The 16,690-nt window shown below is 34.3% G+C and overlaps 3 protein-coding genes across 4 annotated transcripts in view; 2 read left to right on the top strand and 1 right to left on the bottom strand.

Moving 5' to 3' along the window:
* The window catches only part of LOC105344160 (heat shock 70 kDa protein 12A), a 150,945-nt gene that overhangs the window by 96,775 nt on the left and 37,480 nt on the right, over nucleotides 1–16,690 (top strand). The window lies entirely within an intron of this gene.
* On the top strand, nucleotides 5,822–11,664 carry LOC117684581 (myb/SANT-like DNA-binding domain-containing protein 3). 2 transcript variants are annotated; one of them, XM_034457295.2, is made up of 11 exons: nucleotides 5,822–6,205; nucleotides 6,498–6,593; nucleotides 6,817–6,883; nucleotides 7,317–7,398; nucleotides 7,553–7,597; nucleotides 7,905–7,955; nucleotides 8,206–8,265; nucleotides 8,675–8,731; nucleotides 9,600–9,668; nucleotides 9,972–10,071; nucleotides 11,302–11,664. In XM_034457295.2, exons 1-11 carry the CDS (start codon nucleotides 6,045–6,047, stop codon nucleotides 11,381–11,383), a joined length of 870 nt encoding a protein of 289 aa, XP_034313186.2. In that variant the 5' UTR covers nucleotides 5,822–6,044; the 3' UTR covers nucleotides 11,384–11,664. The 2 variants fall into 2 exon arrangements, with proteins under 2 accessions (XP_034313186.2, XP_034313179.2); XM_034457288.2 differs by lacking the exon at nucleotides 11,302–11,664 and having other exon boundaries at nucleotides 9,972–10,502.
* LOC136270304 (putative nuclease HARBI1) lies at nucleotides 11,541–12,463 on the bottom strand. The gene is made up of 3 exons (XM_066067616.1): nucleotides 12,183–12,463; nucleotides 11,873–12,053; nucleotides 11,541–11,658 (listed from the first exon to the last, which is right to left on the bottom strand). Exons 1-3 carry the CDS (start codon nucleotides 12,358–12,360, stop codon nucleotides 11,541–11,543), a joined length of 477 nt encoding a protein of 158 aa, XP_065923688.1. The 5' UTR covers nucleotides 12,361–12,463.

Raw genomic sequence — 16,690 nt, 5'->3', positions numbered from 1 at the left:
CTTTTTATTAATCGATATAAAATGGAAACATATTATTCTAGGCTTTTATTTAGTACAAAACGACAAGATTGAGTCGTTGAATTTATTAATTTCTTTCATTGCTTATAAAATATATAAATACAAAATGTACTGTAGAATTGAATCTCTGCAAGAAACTGAAATAAATGTGTGTAAAAGTGTCAAAAATCCTCTTATTCAATATTCTTGTATGTTACGTCTTATGAAATGTGACAAACAACGTATTTTCTCAAATTTTGCTGATACATTGTGATATCTACGTGTACTTACATGTTTTTAATTTGTAATTCTATAAAGTATTTAGCTACTTTGAGAGAACAGTCTCATGAAGCATCGTCCACTGGGGAGTGTTTGGACTTTTTGTGTTGTAAGGACCCTGGTGGACCATAATTGTCCAATAGTATCTGAGAACTTCTATATTATACATATACTTATACAATGCAATTGTTTGTTAAAACACAATTTATCCAATTTATGTATATTCATTGTTTGAAAACAAAATATATTCGACTTAATATACAATATATCTATGTATTAATCGTCAAATCTAGATTTATGTTTTCCTAACTTATTCCTGGATTTTGCATTATTTTTATTAAAAGGCATTGTAATAACGATTACAGGGGCTGTCCGATATGCCATGTGCATTGTACGATATCTCATTTTACTCAAATAGTAATATGAACATTAGATCCCTTCAAAGTCTTCTCTGTGGATTGAAATCTATAATTTCGCTATTTTAATCTCTTTTTTAAAAAAATTTATGCTGATTTAGAAAGACGTCTATGGAACCGACATATGTCTTTTCAGGACCTGTAACGACTACCAGATAAAAACTTTTTACTTTTTGGAAAAAGAAAAAAGTCACATTGGATTAGAAGAAAGTTTTACAAGCTTTGCTCTGATGTATATGATAGAGCATTTTATTATAGTATACCAACACGCCCAAATACTGACACAGGGGTTTGTTTACGATAGCTTTTTTAACTTGTAACACGTATGCCCTTCAGTAGAGAATTTGAACTATATAATGAAGAACCTACTTTGTACTTATGGTTGTTTTGGCAATTCAAAGCCTTCTACAGTAATCTTTATTTTATTTCAAACGTCCTTACTGGTTCAAAACACTGCACCCATGTGATACATTTCTATTGCTTAGCCGTTTGTATTCGTACTAGTTTGTCATCTGCAATTAAATGTATAATCCATGTGACAGACATATTTTCAAAGTAGCTTTAAAATTCTATGCATCTGCGATAGGGATGTGCCAACAGCTTTTGCATTATCACGATTCGAATGCGTATCTGTCATTACTATTAATTATTTCCCTGACTTTTGAGACATTTACCCAGCTTGTCACAGTCACAGGTCGGCCAGAATTTGCTGTATTTTTTAAGGACTCTGTACCGGTCAAAAATGTTTTTCTCCACTCTCGAACTGTCTTCAGAGCCAATAACTTCCGCCAATTCATCATTGAATGACCTGGATTTGAGCAAACTTTTAAACAAGGTCTAATTTCTTTGAGATTCATTTTTACAACAATAGTTAAAGACAATTGAAATGACGTTAAGTTCAAAACTATGCGAACCTGAAGACTCGTGTTTTTACAGTATGAAATGTGTTAAAAAGAGCTATCCAAATGAAATATTATTAGCGAATTATATGTTTTATATCATCATTGGATCGCTAATTCTGTTTTTAGAAATTCTATTTATAGTTCCAATTTTTATGATAATTTTTGGCGATCTTGTACCTATTTATAAATTTCTGTGCTTGTACCTTGTCATTAGCCAATGAAATCAAGTATTCTGATCACGTGAATATCACTTTTGTTTTCAGTTTAGTGTGATAAGGACGTGTTTTTGTAACATAAGCTATTGGTTGCTTTGTAAAAGTTAACCAACCACCATCCCCATCCAACCGTCGAAATATTTTTATACTTTAAAAAGTCATGATAGACTGCCAATATCAGAAATCCATGCTAATGTTTACATTGTGTGCATCATGGTTGTCAGTATTTATGCAGAACTGTGTACAGTATATGCCACCTTAAATTTTACATTTTTATATTAAGGGAGATCACCCTGCCATTGTTGTTTACTATTTTTTGTATATATTTTACCTGGTGATCTCAATATTTGTTCAGGTATTTTAACTAATAAGAGAGATCCCACAGTACCTGTTCAGTAATTCATTTATTAAGTTTGAGTATTGACTTTGTCAGAGATCTCCCTTTTTGTGATATTGTTTATTTGTGCAAGTTTTTTATTCATCATTAATAAATGACATCATTTCGTCAATATCTATTTAGTTGTTTTTAGGGGGAACAATTTACAAGATGCAGTTCATAGATGGAACAAAAGATTTGAGTTTATCAGTGGAACAGGCTTTATTGGTAATTGTTTTAAAAGATCAATGCAGAGGCATAAAGTATTATTATTCACAAATTCGTATAAAACTTGTTTGCGCTGTGCTACACTACACATTATAAATTAAACAGCCCTTGGATATCTTGTGATAACCAATAGATCTATGTGTATATGTCTTATTTCTTTCTTCCAAACTCTAATCATAAAAGAGCATAATCTGAAAAATCTCTAGTTTTGTTGCGTTCATATTCTTAAATTTAAAGAATGTAAAGCACGAGGCTTTCCAAATACTAATATATAAAACAAATATTATTCGTCGTAGAAATTGACTATTGTTTTAACTAACAAATTTATTCCACGCTACTTCTTGTAATAGAACCTTATGTGACTCTGTTTAATTTAGGCAATAGTGTACGATCAAACATGACATAAAAATGACTAAACATTGTTCTATTTTGCGGGCTTGGATTTCATAAGATTGCGTTAATTTACGCAGATATCATATCAATCATTTCTGTGGTATCAAACAAATGTAGATGGCAAACATTAACAAGAAATTAGATTTTATCGGTCATAAACAGACCCTCATTGTCACTTTTTTTAAAATAAACCACAATGTTTTAAACTTTATACCTTTAATATTGTCTAAACTCAACCTTGTTAGCAACACGCTTTTTATTTATTATTACTTTAGTTATATAGACTGTATGGATCAACCTTTAACGTATTCTTGATATAACTCTGATATGCAATTCCGATGTCTAAATTCAACAGACGATTATTCTATCACGATCCAAATCGTTATAATATAAAGAAATTAGAACAAAAATTTTAAGTTAAAATTGTTCTATATGTGAATTTTAACATAGTGCTAATGTCAAGTATTAAAATCAAATATCTATAAAATGTGTATCAATGTTCACAGAATTTAAATTCAAATCAATGTAACTGGGACATTGGAGTCATCTCAAATTCACAACTTCTCAGTTTATTTCCTTTATCTCGTTACACACTAGATTTGATCAATATCATTTACGGATTTTTTTAAAATCTAAATAACTGAAAATAAACGGTCACCAAACAATGAATAAATGTAGAAATCTGAATTTTCATAAATGATTGATATTCCTTTCAATATGAAAACTAGATTGAGTCATGTTTTGGCGTTAATAAAAAATCAATGAAATTTATTATACTCTGTCCCGAGGTTTTGCTTCCACCACTTTTTGCTTGATCTTTCAATAATAGTAAATACCTTTGTGCTCAAACTACGTTATCGACTAATATGAAAAATGTCCAGATTATCTGTTTTGAAACGCCCCCTCTATCCCTTCAGGTTTCACTTCCCAAAATTGAAAATTTACGGAGATTTTGCATTGCATCAGCCATTAATAAGCCCGGATGATAACGTTAACAAATTGCGCAAGGTATCCCGAGCACTTCCGAATAGAGAATATTTGTTTGTCATTGCTAGGGTCTATTAAACGTTTTTTTGTTTTTAAAATTTTCAATCAGCAACATATAGATATATAGTCAGATCGATGTTCTGATTTAAACTTCTTTAAAGTTTCTTTTCCAAACACGTCCTCCAGCCACTGAATACATTTTTCGTTAATGTAAACTCCGCCAAATGCGCCTCCACGAGCTCTTTCTACGATGTGAATTTCTTTCTCACTTTTGATCGCAATGGTGCTTATATCTGTTGTGCCCACTTATAGAAATTTTAAAAGAACTGAATTAAATTTGTTATTTTTTTTTCAACTCAAAAGCAAATGTCTTTCTGTCTGTCCTTCATTCTGTCTGTGTGTTATACTTTCGTTTCCGGATGTTATCTTAAGGTGGTATAAGGCACGTGACAATGTTCAGAATAAGTATTTTGATTTTAATATACTTTTATTAAAATGAATATCGTAAGGTGTCAAATAGCACCTTAAAATATCATCCACAAACGAAGTGTTACGCATCGACAGAATGATATACATACAGGCATTGGATAGACGTAAATACCCAAATCATATATCATAATCAATAAATATGAATAACAAGCAATATTTTTTCACAGAAAGCTAACATTTAAATATTCTTTATAAATATTATTTTATATAAACACAACAAGATATCTTTTTACTTAGAGATATCTACTTGTAATAGTCTACTTATTTTTGCAATTTTTGCGGTTTATTTTTTATTGCAAATACATGTATATTGAATATTAACCGTACTGTAATATTTTCCATATCTTGTACCTGTCGAGAAACATAAAAACATCTTGGCTTAATTAATGATAAAAAAATTGCTTAATTTTAAAAAAAAAAAGAAGGAAAAATTCCATTTAACAAATGATTTGATTGCCTTAACCATTACATTAAACACCAGACAATGTATAAGTTTACCTCTATATCAAAAACCAACATCTCCGTTTTCTTTGCTAGATTGCTGTCGTCTTTAGCATTAGAAATATTTTTCATATTTTGAAATCGGCAATACAGTGCTGCAGCTTCGGGTTCATATACAAGCATGACGTCATCTGATTTTATTCCCGCCTGGAAATAAAAAGGGGATTTTTTTGTTATTCAATCATTAGAATTGCGAAAATATATTCAAATTCTACAACTACAAATACTTTTTCTGCAGCTTCCTTTGTAAACTGTTTAGCGGCATCTGACCAAATGGCGGGAACTGTAAGCACCCATAGGATGTCTTGATCTCTAAAAGTAATTCCTTTCTGCTCCAATCTTTTGAATAAATTATCCTTAAGATATCGGATGAGCATACTGAGTATGGTAAGCCCTAGCATTGGTTTACCGCATTCATCGTCAGTTGTATCTGAAATTTTCTGTTTTAAAGAAAAATATGCAATTAAACACATATAAATATATTTTTTAAAAAGTGTACAATTTGTTAGTTGACTTTTAACTCACATTTTTAGATCTTACCCCTCTCTCAATCTCTCTCTCTCTCTCTCTCTCTCTCTCTCTCTCTCTCTCTCTCTCTCTCTCTCTGCGATAAAATATTATTATAGTAACAGTCATTGAGGCCTTTTATATTTGACGTACTTGACCTCATGACAGAGCAGTTCATTTAATCTTCGTAAAGAAGTTCCATTATCGGTGCTGCCCATTCTCAAAAAGGGAGTGATTATTTATTTACTAAACTTAACAGAAGTATGGAAATAGAAGATATGGATGGTAAAAAGAAGCCGTTTATGACCAATTCAACGCAGGCCATCAAATTTATTGGGCCGGTTAAACGACAAAAAACATTCTAGAAGCAATGAGCATAGACGGAATTTTTATGGGTATTGACAGTTCCCGTCATTTTGCCAGGCTCTGCAAATGACAAATGGCAACTGTCAAACATCTCAAAAAGTCCATAAAACAAAATACAAATTCAAAGCAGAGCAACACGGACCTCTAAAAATATAGTGGTAAGATCAGGCGACCGTTTCACTAACAATTCGTAGATCGTAAATGTACGAGTACACTTACGATTTCCGGACGTGCACGTATCCGAGCGTTTCACTAAACATATCGTAAACGTAGCACTTACGATTTGCGAGTTACGTCCAACTTTGCGGAACTCTTCAGTCAACGGAGGTGTCTTCTACACGAAGCAGACGTAAACAAACTTTGACAGACGATCAACACGATCCACGAAATGGACAATTTAAATCGCAAAGCGAACTGGAACGAGTCGTCCGTCAGTTTACTGGTGGATCTCGTTACAGATCCCGAGCGATGGGCTGTAATTCGAGGGAAATTCAGCCCATCGCTCACCATCCAGAAAAAACAGAGAGTCTGGGAAGAAATTGCTGAGAGGTAACGTTATATGTACTTGTCATCCATCGTAAATAATGAAATATTCATATGTATACACATTTAAAAAGATTAATTTTACTCAAGTTCTGTTTTTTCTATTTACAAAAAATATATAATATTCTCTGTGTTTGATAATCATGAAATCAGACACCACATTTAAGAGGCTGTATACATTTAAAATTTACTTGTATAATAACAGTGTTTATATTGACATGGTGTGATCATGATAAATTAAAAAATATGATAAATATAATGTATCACAGTATTGAAATATCCATTTATGATAATATAGAATCAACGCCAGTTCAACATGTATGAGAAATTTGAAGGATGTTAAGAAAAAATGGCAAGATCTCCAAAGCCACACTAAAAAGAAGGAGGCCAGTAGGTAAGAGAAAAATAGAAGTTATAGCAATGAACATGCTATTGAATATTTTGATATGAAATGAGGAAGGGGGGGGGGTCAAAATTAGTTCACTTACATATATATATGTAGTACGCCAATGTTTAAAAATGGATCAGACCAGAGTATAATAAAAGAGAGATGATTTGATCTATTTTAACAAAAAATAAATGCATGAATGATAATTTGATTAAAATTAATTCAATAGAAAATTGGACCTCAAAAAGACAGGTGGTGGACCACCCCCTCCAGAACTAAAGTGTTGGGAGCAAAAGGTACAGCAATTACAATGTAAATAAACTGTAATTTAATCAATTGATAACCAAGGTAAGTATGTTGTTATACATACCTTGAAATTTAAGAAGCATTATCAAATGACACCATTGTGAAAATTGGAATATTTTTAATAAAAGAGTACATTGTTGTATTTTTGTCATTGGAAATGAGATATGTTTTCTTGTGACAATTGATATGATAAATAATTGGTGTGTTTTTGTTCCTCACATCCTATCTGACATCAAATTTTGTCAATAAATTCATTTTAAGGACATAGAATATAGTTGATATATTGACTTGAAATCTATGGCAAATTATGGTTTTTTAAACTAAGGAGTTTGTCATAGTAACTTCTGTAAAACCTCAAAATTTTTTTTTATAAAGCTACATGAATGCATGTAGTACTTATTAATTTTAAAACAATATCTTTAGATCATTTCCGTCCTATCTAATGATGTTATTTCTGGTGTGGAGGGGGGATTCGACTCGCTAGACACTGCCAGTTTGTCCACAGGTAACCAAATATAGATAAAGTCATGTATTACGTACAGTTTGTAATTATTTTTTTAAGCGAATGATATGCAAGATCTGAAAAGAAACATAAGGTCTTAATACTGAGATTCTTTATCATAGCAATTATTTTTCAACCATCTTATCCTCCTTTTCAGATACCGATACTCTCTGCGGGAAAGAATCATCAAAGAGAAGATATGGTATAAATATATTTTAAAAAAGACTCTTATTCCAAATTAAATAAATTTTGTATTTGATTTGAATTCTTGAATAATTTACATGTATTTAAAAATATTTTCATGGTAAAGGCTTTCAGATATTTGATTATGTACAAACCTATACAACTTTTTTCCCAGGGATATAAAATATCTTCATAATTAATTTATGTATAAAGAAACATTGATAATTATTGAGGTACCTATATCTGATTATCTTCGGAAACCAACGGACTGTCTCGCTTCTCTTACCGGGTTTCCGACGATAATCTGACAGAATGTAACATTTCAGGAGAGCTGGACAATGAACCAGAGGTGGGGATGGAGGCACCATCATCCTTCAGTAAGTTTCTTTGGATCTGGAATGCCCAATTCATAGGCATTGTTTTAGCCCCCCCCCCCCCCCCCACTTTTTTTTTATTTTGCATTGTTAGACATAATCAAAACAAAAACTTTTTTTTTGCTTGTCTAGATTTCTGATGATTCTAGCCCCCTCACTTTTATTTTGCATCTGACATCACTGCGATTGTTCATTAGTAATGTATTGTAAAGAATGATTGATTGTACTATTAATCTCTGAATTATCCATGTAGGTTTCTATCAAACACAGAAGACATCTACATGTACCAGTAACAGTAGATCTTCATGTTCAAGTAAGTACAATTCCTTTATCATGTACTGGACATGCAGTATATGTACTGTTGCATAATAATTAACCTTGTAAAAAATAATGAATTGATACTTTGAATACAGATTGATTTGAAATCAAAATATCTGATCAATTTTCTTTATTCAAAATATTTGATTATAGACTTTTTTTCTATTTCAAATAGCAGCAAATTTATTTATAAGGAATTAATTACCTCAATCTGTACAATTTTGAAACCTGGAATGGATCAGTTAAATTTACAATATTGCATAAACTGTTTCATTCCATATAACTTGAATATTCAACTTTTTGTTTGCTTTTCTTCTTTTAGATGACATGCAGTATTGAAAAAAGTTAAACCAATTTGGTTTGATATTCATATGTTCTTAATTCCAACACATTCATACTTATAGATGAAGAGGATAGCCAGCCAGCAGTACTTGTATCCCCAACAACTGCATTTACCAGTAGTAAGTAAAATTAAGTGGTATTTGAAGTATAAGGTAAAACTTAATTATTATAATAAACAAATTCCATTTATATTTTTATGCTAGAACATGTCCATGATTATGATGGTTGTTCATTAGTGTTGTTGACAGTAAAATCAAAGTACTGAAGTACTGACGGAGTTGATTTTATCGATTATTTTTTATTTTAAAATTTTGCGTGGCAAGTAGTTTCTAATCTGTATTAATTTGAATTACGCACATTTTCATAATATGAATTATCGGGCTTTGAAAATTTCGAGAAGAATTTCTAGAAAAGTACCCCATATGAATCATATTTAAATATTGAATTAATCCCATCAAACTATGTATCAGTAATCGAAATTATTCTAAAAATTGAACACACGTATGGATCCAAGCAATTGGATCAATTCGATCTAGTCTCGTTCAACCAGACGCTCGGCTGCCTCCATTATTCTCCGTCTAGCAAGAGAGACTTACGGAGACAGCTGAGCGTCTGGTTGAACACTCTGGCGTAGGAATAAATTTCACCTTTATATGAATAAAATGATGAACTTAATGAATAAAAAATCCAATAGAAATATCATTAAAAAATATTTTAATAGAGTATAGTTTTGGTGTTGTTTTTTTTTTTTTGCTCAATTCTTTCATATCTGAAATTCAAACAAATTAATTCACATCTCTCAATATATATGGAATTCCTTTATGACAATGTCAATAACTAGATTTACAAATTAGCTGTAATCATTTGGTCAGATATACAAATTATTAAATATTATCTTAATTTATACAGAAATCATTAACACTAATATACATTCTAAAACACATATCTGATGCATATGCTAATTCTTAAATTGCATGCTATTTATAGAACATTACACAGAAGGTAGTGTTACATGTAACAACAGAAAGAAAGTCAATAGAGTCCCTCCAGAAAGCAGTAAGTACAGTACATCACAAAATTTCATTTTAATTTCATATTGTTTAACAAACTATACTGTTTTGCCTATTCATGATTAAAAGAATCTTAAATGTTCTCATAAAGTTTAATATAGAACTACATGTAAATTTAGAAAGGGGTAAATTGATTATTCTGGAAGACTGGCTAAAGGAACATTAGAAGAAGTGTAATAGCTATTTTTTAAAGGGAGGGGGTTACAAATATCAATAAATCAATTTCTTAAAGGTATTAACCTACCTAAAAATGCATTGTTGTGTATTAAATTATAAACATGCTTTTTAGGTATGAATCAGCAGAGGTACATTGAAATAGAGGAGGAGAAATTGGCTATCATGAGAGAAAATTTAGAAATTGAAAAGAGAAAATTGGAGCTTTTGGAACAGTATGTCCAGTGGAGAGTGGAAACAACAGCCGACCACTTTGTAACACCATCAGTGTCTCCTATAATTAGAGGGCTCATTGCTTCTAACAAACATTTAACAGATTAAGATACTTATCACGAGATTACTATAGTATATCAATATTCATCTAACAATTGATATTGTTTTCATACAAAATATAGCTATAATTATAGAGACTCTCTCAAATGTTAATACATGTATAAGTAATAAATAGCAATGTTAAAAAGTTCATAGGGATATAATTTGGTGGGTATGTTATTAATTTTGTGAAGCGCGAATATATTGATTATCTAGATAAATTAAACTCGGCTATATTGTCTGGCTTCAATGTAAGATATGTACATGTATATAAAGTTAAAGATTACAATTCTAATTAGAACCACCCCCCCCCCCCAAAAAAAAAAATAGATTATATATACATTGTATTTGCAAAGTGTCAGTTACAAATTTAGTAAGTTTGTGAAGGCTTAGGAATAATTAATATGTAAAGTTGACCACGATGAATTGTTTTAAATGCCATTACAACCAAATAAGTATTTAATTGTCAAATCTCTGTATTAGACGTAGTCTGACTGCTTGTCCAGTCTGGTCAACTCGTGCTGGGTTGGGTGGGAGCAGAACCTGGTCAGGAATCTGAACATCCACATCAGGGTCTTGTGGTAACCTCATCTCAAGGCACATGTTGTGAAGTTTCATTACTGCAGTAATGATCTGCACACATTTGCCAGGGGAAAATAGTAACATGCCGCCTGACTTATGTAGGCACCTGTAGCAAAAACATATTACTGATTTAACTCCACTTTACTTAATGACATAAAAATTAATTTTAATTAGTAAAGACTTTACTCACTAGTAATTTACTAAAATCTCGTTGATTTACTGTTTAATTTATAGAGAAGAACTTTTTAAACATTTCAATGTGCAATGTTGAATTAAATAGTTATTAATAAATTAAATTCCAACTAAAATTAATTATCAATCATTAAAATCCAATTCATAACATGTAATGCAATTAACAAATATATAAATACTTGTATGGAGAAGTGATATATTTCTTTATAATATGTGAATTTATTACATTTGGTTGTTATATACACGTTAGGAAAGAGTACATACATGTATGTATTTGTTATGTATTTATTTTTGTTGGTGTTGTTGAATACACAATTGTTTAAACACGATCTTGTCATGTGTTTTTCTCTCTTTTTAAGAAATGATCACCTGAAGCGAGACTTGCAAACACCTAAGGCTCTTTCAACGACCACCCGTGTTTTACTATGGGCCTCATTGTAATTTTCCTCGGCTGGAGTCGAGGGGTTCAGTTTTGGGGTCATCATGTACTTTTTCAGTCCATAGGCAGAATCCCCCAGTAGCCAACCATCAGTTCTATTCAAGAACATGAAATCGGTTATTTGCATATTCAAAACAAAGATCTTTAAATAACATAATTTTAAACAAGAATATTGTTGTACATGTACCTAGCTTCAATTTTGGCCTTCAGTGATGAATTTTCAAACATGAAGGCGTCATGAACTGATCCTGGCCATTTGGCCACAACATTGGTAAATCTATGGAAAATGAAAAAGGCATATTAATAGCGGTTTACATGTTTTTCTCGTTGAATGAATAGTTTTAATTGGTTGAAGGGTAGATTAATGGAGAGAGAGAGAGAGAGAGAGAGAGAGAGAGAGAGAGAGAGAGAGAGAGAGAAAGAAAGAGAGAAAGAAAGAGAGAGAGAGCTGTTACTAAGACATAATTAAGTTATTCATTTTGTATACAAACCTTAGCCATGCATCTGCAACAACTTGGATATTCATAGCGTGATATCCCTTTCTACACACATACTCTGGCTCATTCACCTTTGGTGCCATAATGGGAATGAGAGTCCCATCAATGGCACCAAGGACATTGGGGAATCCAGCTATTTGGTAAAAATCATGTTTAACACGATTTGCTTCCTCCTCTGGAAAGAAAAAAAACCAATTTACATTAGAAAAATATTTTTAAATCTGGAGAATTTTTTGGTATTCGTACTCTTTTAATTAGTTAATTAATTAATTTATGAAAAAAAATTAAATTATTATGAAAATACCTGTTGGGAAGTGGATGTTGTCAAGTCTATGACAAATCGACTTTGTTACGGCATCAACAGCTCTGGAAACACTGGCCCTAGAAATGCCGTGTAAATCGCCACACTCGGAGAAAAATGACGCCTTTGCAAGATACCTCACGGTCACTAGAACCTTTGAAAAATGAATTAAATTTCTCATTGCTTAATATGTGCATAAATATGTATCAATAATTTTCTCTTACAGAATAAAATAAAGTGCAGCTAAAAATATGTATGAATGCTTTAGATGTTCAAATTGCATTTGTATTACGAGAGAGAGAGAGAGAGAGAGAGAGAGATATGGTCTTGCTGTTTGACATTGATCAACGATTGTTTTATTTGACTATAATCTCTGTCTGCAGGTGCATCTCTCTCTCTCTCTCTCTCTCTCTCTCTCTCTCTGACTTTTTAGCTCACCTGAGCTGAAAGCTCAAGTGAGAATTTCTGATCATATTTTGTCTGTCGTCCGTCTGTAAACTTTTCACAATTTCAACATCTTCTCGAGAACCACCAGACCAATTTCAGCCAAACTTGGCATAAAGCATCATTGGGCTAAGGGGATTCAAATTTAGGACAATAAGGACCGCACCCTTTTACAAGGAGAGATAATTAGGTGCCAAATTTAGAGATACATTTGTACATGGATTAAAACCCACTATATTCGAGTAATCTGTTAGAACTGATTTTTCTTTAAGTAAATTGCAGGCAATACCGTCTGGACCATTTTCCTTGTGGAGATATAAAACTAAAATTCGAAATTTTCAGCTTAAATTATAAGATTTTATTCTTATTAAAAAGAAATTTATATTGCAACTACACGTACTCTGACTGGTCTGAGAATGTCAGGTTAAGCCTAAACTCTACATTATCAAACAAAATAAACACATGTATGCTCGTCTTGTCATCATTTCCTGCTTAGATTAATGTCTAGTTTATTGGCACGTCTGTCCTCCATTATTAACTTTCTTTAATCAAACATACATTGAAGTAAGGTGTTGACTATCATTCTGAAAATTTATAAAATTGAGTTAAGAGGGCTCGATGTTCGTGGCTATCCTAATTCTTTTAAAAAAATATTTGCATAGAAAAGCTATAGATTTAGTGAAAGCAACTTCAGATAGTGTGGATTTTAAATTTGTTCAAATCAAGATTTTTAGGAGTAGGGTGGGGCCACATTGGGGATCCAGTTGTTCAAAGGAAAGCATTTTAATTATTCACAAAAACTGAAATGTCATCATATATGCTTTTACTTATATGCAAGCATTTTTACATATTGCTGATTCTTTAAAATTGTTTAAACATTGGCCTCTGGACGATTATTGGGCCTCACAAGGGGTTCAGAGTTTGATGTAGGTTTACATCCCGTATATAAACAATTGTTTAGGGTCTTTTTGAGAACTGCAATGCTGAATGTATTATGACTATAGGGCCTATATCATCAGGTTAGAAAAGGGACTAGATTATAAATATAAGAATATTCAGGGGGAAACATACAGGATCTACATGTATTATACCAGGCAGTCTTGATATTTTGTATCATGACTCCATACAGCTGATTTTATCATGCGTATTATTTCTCAAGTGAGCGATGTGGCCCATGGGCCTATTGTTCAACTAATAAGTTATAATTGAGACTTTTAAAGTTTAATATTACATACAGATCGATGTGTCTTGGTGTGAACGAAATTAAAATAGTACATTTTATCACCTCTGCATGGTTTTCATAATGTGCATACTGAGTACTGGTCTACGCTTACATCTTATATTATATCAATGTTTAATTCAATAAAAAGGTTGAACAAATTAAAATTTTAAAGATATTTGGTGAGTAATGTCTCTGTATCATAGCAGTTAGTACGAAAACGTTTCTCTGACTGCATGTTGTATTTTTCCTTCGTGTTTACATGTACCATTCATTAAATGAAATATATAACGGCAGATAACTCTAAATAAACATAGTCGGACTCGGTCTTCGGTAAATTTATTCACCTGTGTGCAAGCTGACAGTGCATGGCTCCTAACCAAAGTCAAGCTAGCACGCACTAACTTCAACGCACTAACTCCGTTCTAAATATGCTTATCGACTAGTTTTTCGATCCCGACGGGAAAATATCCCTCGGTAAATAGGCGCAAGGCGCCTAAACTAGGACTTGTGACAATTAGGTGACCCCGGATTCCTGAGGGTGGGGGTCCTGCCCGGGGGTGACTGGTCTCGGAACCTTCAATAATTATGCCGTTCTTGGCGCCACGGCCCCCTGAATAATCGTTATAATTACTATATTATCATATTATATAGGGACATAAACAAGGCGCAGGGCGCCTAAACTAGGACTTGTGACAATTAGGTGACCCCGGATTCCTGAGGGTGGGGGTCCTGCCCGGGGGTGACCGGTCTCAGAACCTTCAATAATTATGCCGTTCTTGGCGCCACGGCCCCCTGAATAATCGTTATAATTACTATATTATCATATTATATAGGGACATAAACAAGGCGCAGGGCGCCTAAACTAGGACTTGTGACAATTAGGTGACCCCGGATTCCTGAGGGTGGGGGTCCTGCCCGGGGGTGACCGGTCTCAGAACCTTCAATAATTATGCCGTTCTTGGCGCCACGGCCCCCTGAATAATCGTTATAATTACTATATTATCATATTATATAGGGACATAAACAAGGCGCAGGGCGCCTAAACTAGGACTTGTGACAATTAGGTGACCCCGGATTCCTGAGGGTGGGGGTCCTGCCCGGGGGTGACCGGTCTCAGAACCTTCAATAATTATGCCGTTCTTGGCGCCACGGCCCCCTGAATAATCGTTATAATTACTATATTATCATATTATATAGGGACATAAACAAGGCGCAGGGCGCCTAAACTAGGACTTGTGACAATTAGGTGACCCCGGATTCCTGAGGGTGGGGGTCCTGCCCGGGGGTGACCGGTCTCAGAACCTTCAATAATTATGCCGTTCTTGGCGCCACGGCCCCCTGAATAATCGTTATAATTACTATATTATCATATTATATAGGGACATAAACAAGGCGCAGGGCGCCTAAACTAGGACTTGTGACAATTAGGTGACCCCGGATTCCTGAGGGTGGGGGTCCTGCCCGGGGGTGACCGGTCTCAGAACCTTCAATAATTATGCCGTTCTTGGCGCCACGGCCCCCTGAATAATCGTTATAATTACTATATTATCATATTATATAGGGACATAAACAAGGCGCAGGGCGCCTAAACTAGGACTTGTGACAATTAGGTGACCCCGGATTCCTGAGGGTGGGGGTCCTGCCCGGGGGTGACCGGTCTCAGAACCTTCAATAATTATGCCGTTCTTGGCGCCACGGCGCCCTGAATAATCGTTATAATAACTATATTATCATATTATATAGGGACATAAACAAGGCGCAGGGCGCCTAAACTAGGACTTGTGACAATTAGGTGACCCCGGATTCCTGAGGGTGGGGGTCCTGCCCGGGGGTGACCGGTCTCAGAACCTTCAATAATTATGCCGTTCTTGGCGCCACGGCCCCCTGAATAATCGTTATAATTACTATATTATCATATTATATAGGGACATAAACAAGGCGCAGGGCGCCTAAACTAGGACTTGTGACAATTAGGTGACCCCGGATTCCTGAGGGTGGGGGTCCTGCCCGGGGGTGACCGGTCTCAGAACCTTCAATAATTATGCCGTTCTTGGCGCCACGGCCCCCTGAATAATCGTTATAATAACTATATTATCATATTATATAGGGACATAAACAAGGCGCAGGGCGCCTAAACTAGGACTTGTGACAATTAGGTGACCCCGGATTCCTGAGGGTGGGGGTCCTGCCCGGGGGTGACCGGTCTCAGAACCTTCAATAATTATGCCGTTCTTGGCGCCACGGCCCCCTGAATAATCGTTATAATAACTATATTATCATATTATATAGGGACATAAACAAGGCGCAGGGCGCCTAAACTAGGACTTGTGACAATTAGGTGACCCCGGATTCCTGAGGGTGGGGGTCCTGCCCGGGGGTGACCGGTCTCAGAACCTTCAATAATTATGCCGTTCTTGGCGCCACGGCCCCCTGAATAATCGTTATAATTACTATATTATCATATTATATAGGGACATAAACAAGGCGCAGGGCGCCTAAACTAGGACTTGTGACAATTAGGTGACCCCGGATTCCTGAGGGTGGGGGTCCTGCCCGGGGGTGACCGGTCTCAGAACCTTCAATAATTATGCCGTTCTTGGCGCCACGGCCCCCTGAATAATCGTTATAATTACTATATTATCATATTATATAGGGACATAAACAAGGCGCAGGGCGCCTAAACTAGGACTTGTGACAATTAGGTGACCCCGGATTCCTGAGGGTGGGGGTCCTGCCCGGGGGTGACCGGTCTCAGAACCTTCAATAATTATGCCGTTCTTGGCGCCACGGCCCCCTGAATAATCGTTATAATAACTATATTATCATATTATATAGGGACATAAAC

The sequence above is a fragment of the Magallana gigas genome, chromosome 7, assembly GCF_963853765.1.
Source record: "Magallana gigas chromosome 7, xbMagGiga1.1, whole genome shotgun sequence".
Taxonomy (NCBI): Eukaryota; Metazoa; Mollusca; class Bivalvia; order Ostreida; family Ostreidae; genus Magallana; species Magallana gigas.
This window is presented reverse-complemented; position numbering and strand designations above follow the sequence as displayed.

What these genes read in the sequence shown, in the direction of transcription:
- LOC117684581 (XM_034457288.2), top strand. Translation starts at nt 6,045, where the DNA reads ATGGACAATTTAAATCGCAAAGCGAACTGGAACGAGTCGTCCGTCAGT. An exon ending in GGAGGCACCATCATCCTTCA is followed by an intron (nt 7,956 to 8,205) that starts GTAAGTTTCTTT and finishes TTATCCATGTAG; the next exon opens with GTTTCTATCAAACACAGAAG. An exon ending in CAGTAGATCTTCATGTTCAA is followed by an intron (nt 8,266 to 8,674) that starts GTAAGTACAATT and finishes TCATACTTATAG; the next exon opens with ATGAAGAGGATAGCCAGCCA.
- LOC136270304 (XM_066067616.1), bottom strand. Translation starts at nt 12,360, where the DNA reads ATGAGAAATTTAATTCATTTTTCAAAGGTTCTAGTGACCGTGAGGTAT. An exon ending in CAACATCCACTTCCCAACAG is followed by an intron (nt 12,054 to 12,182) that starts GTATTTTCATAA and finishes TTTTCTTTCCAG; the next exon opens with AGGAGGAAGCAAATCGTGTT. An exon ending in GTTGCAGATGCATGGCTAAG is followed by an intron (nt 11,659 to 11,872) that starts GTTTGTATACAA and finishes CATTTTCCATAG; the next exon opens with ATTTACCAATGTTGTGGCCA.